The sequence below is a fragment of the Erpetoichthys calabaricus genome, chromosome 9, assembly GCF_900747795.2.
Source record: "Erpetoichthys calabaricus chromosome 9, fErpCal1.3, whole genome shotgun sequence".
NCBI classification, from domain to species: Eukaryota; Metazoa; Chordata; class Cladistia; order Polypteriformes; family Polypteridae; genus Erpetoichthys; species Erpetoichthys calabaricus.
In genome coordinates, this window is record NC_041402.2 from 119416486 (window position 1) to 119432997 (window position 16512).

General features: G+C 37.0%; 1 protein-coding gene across 2 annotated transcripts in view; it reads right to left on the reverse strand.

Moving 5' to 3' along the window:
* The window catches only part of fbxo31 (F-box protein 31), a 124174-nt gene that overhangs the window by 28833 nt on the left and 78829 nt on the right, over positions 1-16512 (reverse strand). For both annotated transcript variants that reach the window (XM_028810107.2, XM_028810108.2), the window contains one exon: positions 1504-1657. In XM_028810107.2, coding sequence (XP_028665940.2) covers positions 1504-1657 — 154 coding nt within the window. The remainder of the gene's footprint in view (positions 1-1503; positions 1658-16512) is intronic.

The following is a 16512-nucleotide window of genomic DNA, read 5'->3' on the forward strand; positions in this document are numbered from 1 at the left end:
CCAACTGAGGAAGCATGTACCATATCCACTGAAACCCACGAACCAGCGAAAAATCCGCGATATTTATTTAAATATGCTTACATATAAAATCCGCAATAGAGTGAAGCCGCGAAAGTCGAAGCGCGATATAGCGAGGGATTACTGTATAGCACAAGTCCACAAAAATATAAGTAGGCATCTTTGTGTTCCCCACATCCAAATGACCTTGCTATCTCTCTATCAGGAAGCATTTCATGAAAAAGGTCACCCACATCCTTGGCATGATTTGCATGAATTTTGCCCATCATATTTAAGAATCAGAAGTATCACTAGCACTATACTGCCAGCTAATCCACTGGCACTTGAACAAGCTCACTGGAGTGGCAGTCAGGTGTGACGATGACCTTGCAGTAGATCCAAAAAACTTAACAGAATTACCTGCTTGCTTGCTCTTCAGTTCACAAGGTTTACTTCCTTTCATATGATTTATCAAATTAAACTCACGTATTTTCCCAATGTCAAATTTCTCATACAGTAATGGCTCCCATGTTTATGATTATTTGATTGGTCTTGTTGAAGTCAACATTTATAGTCTGCATTTTTTAAACGCATACTTTCCTGGCATTTTGACTACTTGCTAACTCATAATGACACATCTAATATACAGAGTCCTGTTTAATGTAACTAATGAATACTTACTTGACTGATAATTCAATGTGCAGGCTCTGAGCAGTAATGGGTAATACATATCTATACCAGTTTGTGCATGCACACACAACAAAATGCAAGGTGATATTAATACACAAGGCCATTGAACAGGATATCAATGTGGGATGTGGGTGTTTCCTTAGTGAAAAGTCAATATATTCTACCTAAATTGTATGTGATTATTAGAATTCACTTTAATACTTTACATTTTTTTTGCAAACAAAAATGAATTATGGGTAAGTAGAACAATATTTACATACCACAGGTACATTTTTATTGATTTCGTGGTTACAGGATTAGTTTTGGTCTAAAGTAGACAACATTTCATTAGATATTCAATAACTGACCAATTAATCATGTCATGTTATAACCCTCTAAAGGGAGACACACAGCTTTAGTTCAGATAAGTTCCAAAAAATTCTTGAAAATGGAGTAATACACACTACATTGCTCTGTTAAGCCTCTAGTAAGCTCTCACACATGCCCAGCTGTATTCTAGGGGCAATTTACATTGACTCAATAGCAATATGAATATTCAAGAATGGAAGTTTAATTAGTTGTTTTTAACACCTTCTCTAATTGATATATAAGTCTAGTAAATAAGCATATGAAATGTATTCAGATTTTGCTTTTTAAACTGGCTGCTTATTTAAAAATATCGATTTTCTGCAAGGTAAAAAATGAGGATGGGACAGAAAGGCTAAATTAAGATTATTTCACACAACACAGTAAAACAACTTAAGTCCAATAATTTTCACATTATTACAGAAAAATACACCTATAAATAAAAACTGCCATTGGAAAAAAATCACTTACTGTGAGTTTAGTTCCTTTGGCTCGATTCACATGAAAGCTGAGCATTACAATTTCCAAACCATGACTTCCATAGGTGCCTTTAAACAGTCCAGGTTTCATCACATCTCCAGGATGGTGAGGAGGAAGATAAATGCGATGGTATGTGAGGCAATTACTTAAAAATAAACAATAAAAATAAGCATGATTACTCATAGAAAACCATGTGTTGAACAAAAGACCTAAATATTTAAAATAAAGGGAAATTGTGCCTTGATTAAACATTAAGGGGCAATTTGGCCTGGAACTGCTAAAAAATCACTTTCCTGAAATGGAAATTTTAAAATTTCTTACACAAACATTTTTGAAGTTGCTATCAAAAATTATTAAAACATAATACATTTGAACTGTAGATTTGTGCCTTCCCAACACTGAAATAATTTTGCTTGCCTTTATGCTTGCTCCACTGCCTTAAGGTGTAGTTGGTGCCAATCCAAACTGCTCTTACACCAAGGACTGGCGAGTGTGTGCAATTTGTTAAAACCTGGAAAACTTGCTTTTTCATTATCGGTACATAATTGACAAATAAGAAACCTTGTTTGGCAATATGTTGTTGCATGTTTTCAAATAGTATTTAAAATAAAAAGTACCATTTTTCAAAATTCAGGATATTGGAATTTAATGTTAAATGAGGAGAGGAAATAAACTATTAAAACTGCATAATAAAATGTACTGCACATTGAATGTTCTTTTCATTAAGCTCATTTGTTTAGTTATGTTGCTCTAATACAGTAAGAATTGTGACAGTTTTTAAAACTATGTATACATTCATTTCAACTACACGACTTTGTAGTTTTTTTTTAGACTGAGCAATCCTTTGTTTTAACTGCTTATTCTTTTTCCATACTGGACTTAGTTTCACTTAATTTCCCCCACTATTTTAGAGTAGAGCTGGTCCCAAGCCCAGCTGACAAAGAAGGGAACCCTGCGGCAACCTGAGGGGTGAATCTGCCTAATCATATTATGTAGTGACCCATCAAAATCTTGACCACTAATTCAGAGGAGAGTGTTTTTGTTGACTTGGAATAGATTCTGTAATATTTAAATAACAGTTTAAAAATTCTGTTAGGGGTGTACTGAACAGAAATGAAGAACATACATAGATCATATTTATTAAGACTAAAGAAATTTTCAGAATACCCAATGGAAAGAGGTGTTGAAGAATTTGGAAAGCTTTTGGAGGAAAGTAGGAAATGAAAAACCTGCTCACAAATAAAGATGACATCATAAAAAGATGGAATTCATATTTTTGGACATCTTGGAAGGAATTCTTTATTTTTTGTATTGGATGACTGACATGCACTAAAGAACCAGAAGAAGAAGAAGAAAACATAACAATAAAACATACATGATAAAGATGATAACAGCCTTAAACTCAGAAAAACTGCAGGGCATGCTGGCATTGCTCCAAAATTTATAAAATATATGGAGGAAACAAGACAGTAACTGCTGCTTAATGTACTTAGTACATACTTGAAGCATAAGAAAATCCTTAAAGGCTGGAAATTATAGGGACTTGAATCCACCCTCAAGAAAGACAGTAACTGAGAATGAATGGACAACAGGAAGATATCAAAAACACATTCCCATACACTTGGGGCTAAAAAGAGAATGCAAGAAGGGCATTTGCTTAAAGAACAGCAAAGTGGATTCCAAACAAGAAGCAGCCAAGGAAATGTTAGATCTTCAGAGGGCAGCTCAGAAGTCTGAAACTAGAAATGAAGTACGGACAGGGCTGAGAATCTGCATTACATAACAGACAAGGCCTAGTTTCACTGGACTCTGAAGATAGGCATTTGAGGCCTGCAAAGTGAAGCTCAGAAGCGGAGTGCCACTTAAGTGTGCAGGTAATGTCCAGGATTGAAGTAGGAGAGTACAATGGTCACAGGACAGGATGTTTTTCCAAAACTGGAAGAAATAGCTGGCTTTCTACAAAATCTCTACACCTTATAGCTGGAGAGGTGAAGGCCAAATAAAGTAGTAAAGACTTCAAAGTATGATATTAACTATTAAGCAATATGAATTCTGTGGGACCAACGGTATTGATGCCATTTAGAATTCTATATCCTACAACAAGAGAAAGAGGTGAAGGCCAAATAAAGTAGTAAAGACTTCAAAGTATGATATTAACTATTAAGCAATATGAATTCTGTGGGACCAACGGTATTGATGCCATTTAGAATTCTATATCCTACAACAAGAGAAAGAGGTAAAGGCCAAATAAAGTAGTAAAGACTTCAAAGTATGATATTAACTATTAAGCAATATGAATTCTGTGGGACCAACGGTATTGATGCCATTTAGAATTCTATATCCTACAACAAGAGAAATATTTAAATTTGTTTTAGAGCACAGAATAGCCAAATGGGAGTTTCTAATCTTAGATGGAATCCAAAAACATCCAAAAGTGTTTCAGGTGCGCATTATGATACATGGTATCAAATAATATTTGTTCTTGGTCTTCTGGTATTTTGTATATTATCACTGTTTGTTCCTTAATCCAATGCTAATAAAAACCTGTATTGAAATCTGATAAAGGAAAAGACAGAGATACTATATTTTTTGGTCTTATATGCACAGTTTTAAAACAAGAAAAAGGTACCACACTGTGCATGCTGCAGATTTTGAAAAAAATACATTTGAATGTGAGGCAATACTAAATACAGTATATAGAATTATTTAATATGACAAATGCAGGGCACAGCATACACAGAGAGAGTAAGAATACAAGCTTGACGGCCAAGCAAAGGACTTCGTTATACAAGAACAATTACTTTAACAGCAGGGTTTATTGAGATTTCAACATTACTGAACATGAAAGAAATGTGGATTCTTTTGCTCCTTTCCTATTAAAAGTAACATTCCTTAGGACTTTAAATTTGAACAATAGTGCACTGCAGAAGCAACTATACTCATATTAAGTACTTCTGAAATAAATTTAATCTCAACAGCAGCTTTTCCCAACAATGGATTAGTGAGCCACAGCTAAAATTACAGCATATCTATATGGTTAAGGATGACTAAATATACTTAATGTAGCTGGCTACATTGCTTATAAGGCAACACCTATCTACTATATTTTGTTAGACTGATTAAATGGTCTTTCTTAGTTTAAGTTAACCTCACATTACTTAAATCTTTGTATTTCTGTATGTGAACAGACCTCCCTCAAAGACCATACGATACTGCCATAAAAAATATATTATTTATAATTTTGTGATTGAAGAATAAACATTTAAGGAAACATCCTTAGCAGACTGAAAATGATTCACAGATTTGTTACTAAATGTTTTTTCATGACAGTGTTGTCCATGGGAAATAAGTTTCAAAAAGACATTTGTTAAAAGCTGTTTTTGGTCAGATATTTTTACAGTTTATTTTTCTATAATTCAGGCTCATTACCTCTATTGAGATACTGACTGCTGAGCAGCAGAAGTTCAGCAATGTTGCTGGTATTACACTTATGGAATTTTCAATATGACTTATTAGCAGTCTTGTGCTCCTAAATCAATGACCTACTATACAATGCCATATTTCCTTAATGCATGAGGAACTGAATCCATGAAGTGCAAAGCCTCTTAATAATCACCATGGTAAAGATATACAAAAATGCAACACGCAGTAAGAGACGTCGCTTGAAAAGAATCAGCATTCAAAAATGAACCAAAGCAAGTAGAAAGTAATGTGTCAAAATTCTTGTCCCCTCGGGTTGTTTGTCAAGCCTGTGCATTTTATGTAATGAAAGGAAATGCATTTTATTTATGTTAGAAATAATATATTCTAGTTTAGGGATAAATGTTTTATACAAAGAATCAGAATTGTAAATGTTTACAAGGAAATCTAAACTTAATATCAAACTGCACAACTAAAAATTCGCAGATTTAATTTACATCTTATTTTTGCATATTCTGCTTAGCACTGGAAGGTCACATGAACTGCCCTGTGCCTCAAAAGTGTCTGCTAGCACAGCACAAAGGCTCTTTATCCTGGTTTTGTCCTCTTGCCGCGTGTTCGCTCTTTCTCCCTCTCATTTACCCCAACACCAAGAATGTAAGAAGGCAGCTGCGGCTTGCACCTCACAGTTTAATTCTGTCAGTTTATGTTCTTTTTTGCCATTTCAGTAAAATAAATAAATAAAAAGTTTGGAATGAATTAACTTGTATTTAACAAAATAAAGCTTATTTATGCAACCCAAAGTAGGATAGTTCTTACTTAACACACACACTAACCTTCTGAAATGGAGGGACATGCCTGCATAGCACTAAAAAGTATTTAAAACAGAAGTGACTGCAGCCATGTGAAGTCAGTAGAATATGAAGGTGCAGATTCATATTATATAAATGACAAGTACTAAAATAACATAAAAAGCACTCATGGGCTCCTGGATGCTTAAAGTGGGAAAACTGTAACTGTGTTGCTACTCCAGTGGAACAATGAGAAAGGAAACTGTAAGACCACAAGCCTTTTTATACTCAAAGTTTTAAAATCTTACAAAATTTGTTTTCCCAAAACTAAAATATTATACAATATATCACTCTATGTTACACCTGCCTAGTAATGTACCTGTAAGCAGAAAAAGCAGTCCACCTGCAAGCAACACCATCCAAGCTTGTAATGGTAACAATAGGAACAGCTTATGGATTATTTTATACTTGCTGCGCATGGTCTTTGACACAAAAAATAAACCCAAGACTCCTTAGCAGTTTTACTATATAGGTGAACTTGCAGAGGCATCAGCTAAGTGGGCCGGGACAGGTTGTATCTTGTCTGAGATGTAGTTGAATGCAGCTGTGGGACAAATTGAGCAAGACAGGTTGCAACCTGTCTCAGGTAAACTTATGGTAGCTCGTTGTGTGAACGTACAGTGTGCATGTACCACAAAGCTGAGTCAGCTTAGGTTGAATGAGAAGTGACGTATATGTAAGCATTGAAAAAATTTAAAAGTGCATGCATGCACCATTTCACCTTGTGCAAGGCACACTTGTAAAAGCTTCTACATCTTCCGAGGAATTTTCTCCATTGGCTGTGAATGACTGCAAGCAGTACGGACTGCTTCACACACATAAATTTCATAGTGAAAACTGAGGTGCATACAAGCGCGAGAAAAATCTAAAAGTGCATGCATGAACCACCTAGTGGCTGTGATTGAGCGTGAGTACCGCGGACTGCTCCATACACACACACACACAGGTCTTTTGATTATATAGGTCTAATATGATGCTAAACACTGCTTATTATACTCCACATATTATGTTCTGAATCTGAGAAACTGGTTTGTATACCCATACTAGTACTAGGGTGCTGTACCATGTTAGCCATTATGGACGTGATGAGAAGTCAAGCAAATAATAGCATGTAATATATTACATCTTGCCTGAAGAAAGGGCCCAAGTTGCCTCGAAAGCTTGCATATTATAATCTTTTCAGTTAGCCAATAAAAGGTGTCATTTTGCTTTACTTCTCAAAGCACCCATTCTATACACTCCACCATCTTGGTCTCACTAAAGTAAGCTTTCTCCCTATTTTGTTTGCTCACTGCTTCACTATGACCTCACTATTGTTTCCACACAGTAGTATTTACTTTATTTATATGTTTTAATTGTGTATTTCAAATGGAACATGCAATATAAGGAGGACCGGCAAGGAAGTGTTCCAAACCCCCTTTACCTTGGTTTGTCAGAGGTTGCTTTTTATAAAACTTTATTTGATATACTTTTACAGGGTGATTAATAGAATACATCTTCAATTTGACAAGGAGGCCTTATTGAAATCTTGTTTTCTCTGTAAAGCACATTGTCTTTGGAGATAGTGATAGCAAGGGATACGGCTTAGGTGCTAAAGTTTTTGTTTTTATTTCCCAAATGGTGCAAGACCCAATCTTTGAAAGTTCATGTTAAAATTCACATAAATGTCTTCTTAATTTGAACAGAATTCAGTATAGGTTTCATATTACTTAAATAATGGTATAATCTTTTACCTGTAATCTAACATTTAATAGAACTCTCTCAGCTATAACTGTAATAGCAAAATGTTCATTAGTCATCTAGTAACATAGACTCTCTGGTAGAAGAGCGAAGTATCAGATTTGCTTCCAAATAAAACAAGATATGCAAGTCTTGAGTAGAACCATCTTAAAAAAGAACTTTTATTTTTGTATTTTCAAATTTTCTCTTCATTTCTGTAAGAACTGTTTTTGCTTTTGCGATTTCACTAAAAATCTTAAGACAAAAAAACTTGGACTGGATAATTATTTACAAACGTGTCACACTCATTGCCTAAAATGTTCTTTGCAGCAAGCTGAATCTGCAGAGTTTTGGAAACCTTTGACAAACAGTTGTTTTCAACCTTGTTATTTCAAAGGTTTTTACTTACGTGCCCAATTCTAGTTACTTCTATCAAATGTTGCACATTAGTAGTTAACTATCTTTAGTAAGTGATTTGTGTTGCTGCTTATCATGTTATATGAAGGTAAAAACTACAATCTCCTTTCATGTTGATGGCTGCTTCTTTTTTTCCTGCTTTTTATTTGTCCTCAGTCTTTAATATGCAACTAGATTGGCTAGACAGAGGGACCGAGCTGGGAAAGATGTGCAGCATAACCTGCAGGATAAAGATGGAAACGTACTCACAAGCGAGGAGAGTGTGTTGAGCAGATGGAAAGAGTACTTTGAGAGGCTGATGAATGAAGAGAACGAGAGAGATGATGTGGAGATAGTGAATCAGAAAGTGCAACGGATTAGCAAGGAGAAGGTGAGGACAGCTATGAAGAGGATGAAAAATGGAAAGGCCATTGGTCCAGATGACATACCTGTGGAAGCACGGAGGTGTTTAGGACAGATGGCAGTGGAATTTTTAACCAGATTGTTTAATGGAATCTTGGAAAGTAAGAGAATGCCTGAGGAGTGGTGAAGAAGTGTACTGGTGCTGATATTTAAGAATAAGGAGGATGTGCAGGACTGTAGTAACTACAGGGGGGATAAAATTGACGAGCCACAGAAGAAAGTTGTGGGAAAGAGTAGTAGACGCTAGGTTAAGGAGCGAGGTGATAATTAGTGAGCAGCAGTATGGTTTCATGCCAAGAAAGAGCACCACAGATGCGATGTTTGCTCTGAGGATGTTGATGGAGAAGTATAGAGAAGGCCAGAAGGAGTTGCATTGTGTCTTTGTGGACCTGGAAAAAGCATTTGACAGGGTGCCTCGAGAGGAGCTGTGATATTGTATGAAGAAGTCAGGAGTGGCAGAGCAGTACGTAAGAGTTGTACAGGATATGTACGAAGGTAGCATGACAGTGGTGAGGTCTGCGGTAGCAGTGACAGTTGCATTCAACGTGGAGGTGGGATTACATCAGGGGTCAGTTCTGAGCCCTTTCTTATTTGCAATGGTGATGGACAGGTTGACAGATGAGATTAGACAGGAGTCCCCGTGGACTATGATGCTTGCTGATGACATTGTGATCCATAACGAGAGTATGGAGCAGGTTGAGGAGACCCTGGAGAGGTGGAGATATGCTCTAGAAAGAAGAGGAATGAAGGTCAGTAGCAACAAGACGGAATAAATGTGTGTGAATGAGAGGAATGTCAGTGGAATGGTGAAGATGCAGGGAGTAGAGTTGGCAAAGGTGGATGAGTTTAAATACTTGGGATAAACAGTACAGAGTAATGGGGATTGTGGAAGAGAGGTGAAAAAGAGTGCAGGCAGGGTGGAATGGGTGGAGAAGAGTATCAGGAGTAATCTGCGGCATACAGGTATCAGCAAAAGTGAGGTCTACAGGACAGTAGTGAGACTAGCTTTGTTATATAGGTTGAAGATGGTGGCACTGACCAGAAAGCAGGAGACAGAGCTGAAGGTAGCAGAGTTAAATGATGCTAAGATTTGCATTGGTTGTGACGAGGATGGACAGGGCTAGAAATGATTACATTACAGGGTCAGCTGAAGTTGGACAGCTGGGAGACAAAGTCAGAGAGGCGAGATTGCTTTGGTTGGGACATGTGCAGAGGAGAGATGCTGTGTATACTGGGAGAATGATATTAAAGATAGAGCTGCCAGGTAAGAGGAAAAGAGGAAGGCCTCAGAGAAGGTTTACAGATGTGGTGAGGGAAGACATGCAGGTGATGGGCGTAACAGAACAAGATGACGAGGATAGAAATATATGGAAAAAGGTGATCCGCTGTGGCAGCCCCTAACGGGAGCAGCCGAAAGAAGAACAACTCTTTAATATGCAACTATTATAAGAAAGAATGAAGTTGGATACTAAAAAAGGTAATGCTTCCTAGAATATCTGTAACTTTTCGTTCATCATGAGAGACTTTATAATTGGTGGTTGGAAGCCAAATGTACTGTATCGATTGTTGAACCTGCATTCCCTCTATAGGTAGGAAGAGGCTGCTATAGTCATGTCATTTAACTGCAATTTTAACAATGGTGGAACCAATAAGATTAGTTAACAATGTTCAGGTGTTTCAAACAATGTTCAGTTCATGTGTTTATAATCATGTAGTTAAGAAGCAGCCTTACAAGCAGTTATCCGAGTTGGGTTACTAACAGCTGCGGCTTATCTCTGCACTTGCTGGCATTTATGCTGAACAAGGAGAGTAATGAAGATACTCAATACTTACAAACTTACAGTATAACAATTAAAGAACGCTTTTGTGATGGTCTATTTTTATTGTGTTTCCATCTTTTTTTTTTTCATCAGTTGTTCACTGATACAACAGAAGAAAAAAATTTTGCCATGCGAGCCCACTTCAAACATTAAGATTGTCCCTTTTATACCTCACCTCACAATATAACAGGCCAAAACCTCCAATAATTCACAATAAGAGAGGCTTTGGATAATTCAATCTTTTTTGTAGAAAGGAATTTACCAATTTGGCTATCTGAAAAGGCATTGTGAAAAGGGGTACTGCTCTCTACCAGAACTAAAGAGTAAAGAGATGAGCCTATTTAATATCAGGCAAATGGGGATGAATGAAAAACTTCCTGTAATGGCGAACCTAGGAATTTGTTTCTATGCCATAGAACATGCACTAATGAATCTTTTAATCCAATAAATTGTTACTGCTGAAAGTTTTTTTTTTGTAGTAGTAAATAGTTCTCTACTTATTTTTTGCAGCATTACGATTACTGATCGTCACAAAGGAGGTGTAGCAAAATCATTTGCTGCTGCAATCTTGTAATCAAATTTTCTACATTACTGATATAAAGATTTGGATTTTGCGTAACTCTTAAGAAGGTTTTGAAAAGGTATTGCCCAACATCTTATACTACAAATAAATGTTAAAACTTAGATAATAGTGTCTGCATCTACCATAAAAGACACTGTATAAAACATACATTAAACACATCAATTTGTTGATTGTTATTTAAATGTAGTCTTTTGTTTTCACTATTCACTAGCTACGATGCCTGTCAAAGACTGGTAATAGAAAACATTTTTAAAAATTTGATATCTCTTGCCCTACATGCATCTTCAGTCACTTTCCTTGGTATCCTTATCGGTTTGAACCACTCTTGACCGGTGCTCCCTCTGTTGAGCGCATTCCCATAAATCCTGTTCTCAGACTCTAACATTTCAAGGTACCTTGCTCACCTTCTGTCTGCTTTCAGAACTTACATCATTGAAGGTGACATTCAACATCCCTCTTATGCCTTTACTGCTCCTCGTGTGTCTCACACTCACACTTCCCTTTTTGATTGTGTCACCAAAGACAAACTGACCAATCAGATTGCTCGGAGGGACTAGACAGACATACATACATACGTACATACACACACACACACACACACACACACACACACACACGCAGACCTGAGCATTTTATTACACAATTGATACATGTTTATGGTGACTCACAGCTTTTCAAAAGTCATATAAAAACAACTTTCTGAAATGTCAATTAAAAAAAGAATACATCTATTGCCAAGCAGTTGCCGTCTCATTTTTCTGAAAATATAATTTACTTATATGCCTTCTAGCCTGCACTGCCCATCACTCTTGAGGTTTGTTATCCTATAACCAGGTACATGATCAAATTCAGTAACGCATGTTCATTTGAAGAAGAAAAAAAAAAAGTTAAATTTGAATAAAACCTTGTCTTATAACACTGCACGAAAATGTCTGTTTCGAGGCCGACATCATGATATAACCAAATTTTTTGAACGAGTCGACAGCCTCTGTTTCTGTTGTGACATTGAAGTATTGTTCTTGGCCTTGGGTTGTGATCACAACCCGGAAGAGTGGTGTCTCTTCGTTAATGTTAAGCCTGAAAGCTGTTTTGCTACACAATGGCAAAATTAATCCTTCAGTACCTGTTGGCTATGCAGCACACATTAAAGAAATGTATGAGAATATGGAACTGTTGCTGAAGCACGTCCAGTATAACAGGTACAACTGGAATATCTGTGGAGATCTTAAAGTCGTTGCTCTGTTACTAGGACTGCAGATCGGCTATACAAAGTACTGTTGTTTCATCTGTGAATGGGACAGCCGTGCCAAAGAAGTCGCACTATTCTCAACAGAACTGGCCAATCCGTAAAAAGTTAGTTCCAGGACTGAAAAATGTGGCACATGAATCACTTGTCGACCCGGCAAAGATATTATTGCCTCTTCTTCACATAAAACTGGGACTCATGAAGAATTTCGTGAAAGCACTGAACAAGGAAGGCGAAGGTTTTTGTTATTTAAGATAGATATTTCCAAGAATAACTGATGCCAAGATCAAAGAGGGCATTTTTGTTGACCCCCAGATCAGACATGCTATGAGTGACAAGCGGTTTGAAAATCTGTTAGTTGGGCCGGAAAAAATTGCCTGGAAAGCTTTCAAAGATGTTGTTGACAATTTTCTGGACAATTACAATGCCCCAAACTACATTCAGCTGGTAGATAAACTTCTCAAAGCATATAAGACAATGAAGTGCAACATGCAACTCAAGATTCATTTCCTCCACTCACACTTGGACTTCTTTCCTGCAAATCTCAGTGCCGTCAGTGACGAACACAGTGAAAGGTTTCACCAGGACATTGCTACGATGGAGAAACGATACCAGGGCAACTGGAATCCGTCAATGCTTGCTGACTGCTGTTGGACACTGCAACGTGATGCACCAGACATTGAATACAAAAGAAAATCAGGAGCAAAACACTTTTAATTCTGTTGAATTAAATAGCTTATGCGAAACATAAACGTGACTAAATACGTTATTGTCAGTAAACATATAAATGTCTATTTCTCAGAGTTCCTACATGATGCAGTAAAACCAAAATTATATTTGTGCATACCCAGTAGGTACCTGTCACAATCAGTAAAAACCTTTTCAGGAAGCAAGACTTTTAAAAAAAAAAAAAATTGTTGTGCAGTGTAATCAAAGCTATGGTTAAATGACAGCCACTCTAAAGTTGCATCGGTAACAGTAAAGATACAAGTTCTTGACTTAGAATCAAACAACCCTGAAACCATCGTAGGCAGGTTGTGCTGCATCAAACGCCATCTTGACAAACCCTGATCTGTTCCATACTAATTGTTAACAAAAACTGTAATTAAAAAGACTAAATGTGCAGTGTTTTAACTGAGATAAAAACAAATCTGAAACCCGAGTGAAAAAATGAAAAAGAAACAAATTAAAATAACAATCTACAAACCTAACTGAAAAAAAGATGAAATAGGTGGAAACAAAAACATGCCATTTCTAGTTTTTAAATAAGCCAATTATCATCAGCCTGTTGTTGATTAATTCTGGTTTTCTCACTAAATGAATACACATTACATTGTAGCCTAATGAGGGCAACAGTTGTCAGCTAGCTAGCAAGAATATGTTTAACACAGACATGCAATACCATGTTTTTAAAGGGAAATACTTTTCTTATATTTCCATTCACTCACACCTGAAACTTAAGCCAATTCTATGATCACAGAGAGGTGAAGCCTGTAACAGACTGTTAAATGTAGAAGGAGTAACACATTAAAAATAGCTTGCCTTAATGCTAGAAGTATCAAAAATAAGGTAAGTGAGTTGGAGTTGCATGTAGAAGAGCATAATTATGATACTATAGCAATAACGGAAACCTGGCTAAATAACAAAGATGGGGATGAGTGTAACAGAGGGATACACATTTTTAGGAAGGATAGACAGAACAGAAAAGGAAGTGGGGTTACTGTTTATGCCAAACAGGATTTAAATGTAAGTCCTCTTCAGTTGGATGATGAGCCCCATCTTAGTGAGGACATGTGGCTTCGCCTGGAAAATATTAGGGAAAGAGGTCTTATTTTAGGAGTGTGTTATAGACCACCCAATTCAGACAGTAATTTCAACACACTTCTTTTTAGTAATATCAAAAAGGTAAGTTTACAGGGAGATATTATAGTCATGGGGGACTTTAATTATCCAAATATTAACTGGGATAACCTTGCAGATGGAGGAGCATAAGAGCAGGAGTTTTTAGAAGTAATCAGTGACTGTTTTCTAACACAGCATGTTAAAGCACCAACAAGGGGTGAAGCCAGTCTGGATTTAGTATTTTGTAGTAATCAGGATAGAATTGAGGGTATAGAGGTGATTGAACCACTAGGGTCAAGTGACCATAATGTAATACAATTCTCAGTATTTTGTAAGAGTACAGATGCAAAGACTAAAATTGTTAAGTTGAACTTTGGTAGGGCTAATTTTAAGCAGATGCGACAATGTCTAAGTAGGATACACTGGGATAAGCTTTTAAGTGTGGAGACAGTTGAGGAGCAGTGGAACAGGTTTAAAAATGTTTTACATGTAATGCAGGACAGATACATACTTAAATTTGGAATTAATAGGAAACTAAAAAAAAACTCCACGGTGGATTAATAAAGATTTAAAAAAGAAGTTGCAAAGGAAAAAACTGCTTTATAAGGCATATAAGACTAATGACTGCAAAGTGAATCGTAGGGCGTATGAGAACATGAGGGCAACCATTAAGAAGGATATCAGGGAGGCTAAAAGACAGTTGGGGAGGAATATAGCAGATAAGGCGAAAGACGACCCTAAGAGATTCTTTCAGTATTTTAGTAGTAAAAGAACAGTCAAGGAGGAGGTCAAGTGCATCAGAAATAGTAAAGGGGTATTAAAAGATACAGACAGTGAAATAGCGGATGCCCTAAACTTACATTTTTCTGAGGTGTTTACAACTGAGCAAGTGGATAACCTCCCAGAGGTAACAGGGACTACTAAGGAGGTACTAAGGGATTTTGAAATTGTAGAGGGAGAAGTGCTGCTCAGATTAAGATGAAATCAAACAAATCACCAGGACCAGATAATATTTATCCTTGAGTTCTTAAGGAGGCTAGCAAGTACATATATAAACCCTTGACACATATTTTTAGGAAGTCACTGCACACTGGAGAGATTCCGAAGGACTGGAAAATGGCAAATATCATCCCATTATATAAAAAGGGTGACCGGGCAGATCCAAGCAACTACAGGCCAGTAAGCTTAACATGCATCACAGGAAAATCAATGGAAGGAATTATTAAGGATAAGATTGAGCAACACCTGGCAAGGACAGGAGTTATTCTGAACAGTCAGCATGGGTTCAGAAGAGGGAGGTCGTGTTTTACTAATATGCTGGAATTCTATGAGGAGGCAACAAAAGGATATGATCAAAGTGGAGCATATGATATTAATTATCTGGACTTTCAGAAAGCATTTGATAAGGTACCACATGAGAGGTTGGGCATCAAATTAAAAGAAGTGGAGTTCAGGGTGATGTTTTAGAATGGGTGCAGAATTGGCTCAGATACAGGAAGCAGAGGGTGATGGTGCGAGGAACCTCATCAGAACTGGTGCTAGGGTCACTGCTATTTTTAATATATAAATGATTTAGATAAGAATATAAGTAACAAGCTGGTTATGTTTGTAGATGATACCAAGATAGGTGGATTAGCAGATAATTTGGAATCCATTATATCATTACAGAAGGACTTGGATAGCATACAGGCTTGGGCAGATTTGTGGCAGATGAAATTTAATGTCAGTAAATGCAAAGTATTACACATAGGAAGTAAAAATGTTAGGGTTTGAATACAAAATGGGCGGTCGGAAAATCGAGAGTACACCTTACGAGAAGGATTTAGGAGTCATAGTGGACTCTAAGCTATCGACTTCCCAACAGTGTTCAGAAGCCATTAAGAAGGCTAACAGAATGTTAGGTTATATAGCACGATGTGTGGAGTACAAATCCAAGGAGGTTATGCTCAACCTTTATAATGCACTGATGAGGCCTCATCTTGAGTACTGTGTGTAGTTTTGGTCTCCAGGCTACAAAAAGGACATAGCAGCACTAGAAAAGGTCCAGAGAAGAGTGAGTAGGCTAATGCCAGGGCTACAGGGGTTAAATTATGAGGAAAGATTAAAAGAGCCGAGCCTTTACAGTTTAAGCAAAAGAAGATTAAGAGGTGACATGATTGAAGTGTTTAAAATTATGAAGAGAATTAGTACAGTGGATCAAGACTGTTATTTTAAAATGAGTTCATCAAGAACACGGGGACGGGGACACAGCTGGAAACTTGTTAAGGGTAAATTTCACACAAACATTAGGAAGTTTTTCTTTACTCAAAGAACGACAGACACTTGGAATAAGCTACCAAGTAGTGTGGTAGACAGTAAGACATTGGGGACTTTCAAAACTCAACTTGATGTTTTTTTGGAAGAAATAAGTGGATAGGACTGGCGAGCTTTGTTGGGCTGAATGGCCTGTTCTCGTCTAGAGTATTCTAATGTTCTAACAGTAAAAAGAGCAGAAAGCAGCACTGCACAATGTCTCAGTCTAATGGAGTCTAATACTCACATACACAACCTATGTTGGGCCAGATTAACACTAGAATCCCTGAAGCCTACAAAAAAACTTGGAATCCTGGGCTACCTTAAATACCTTCACACCTCTCCATTAGCATCTTCTGTTTTGCAAATGTGTCAATCAGCACCAGCAGCAGGCAGCCTGCTATTCCA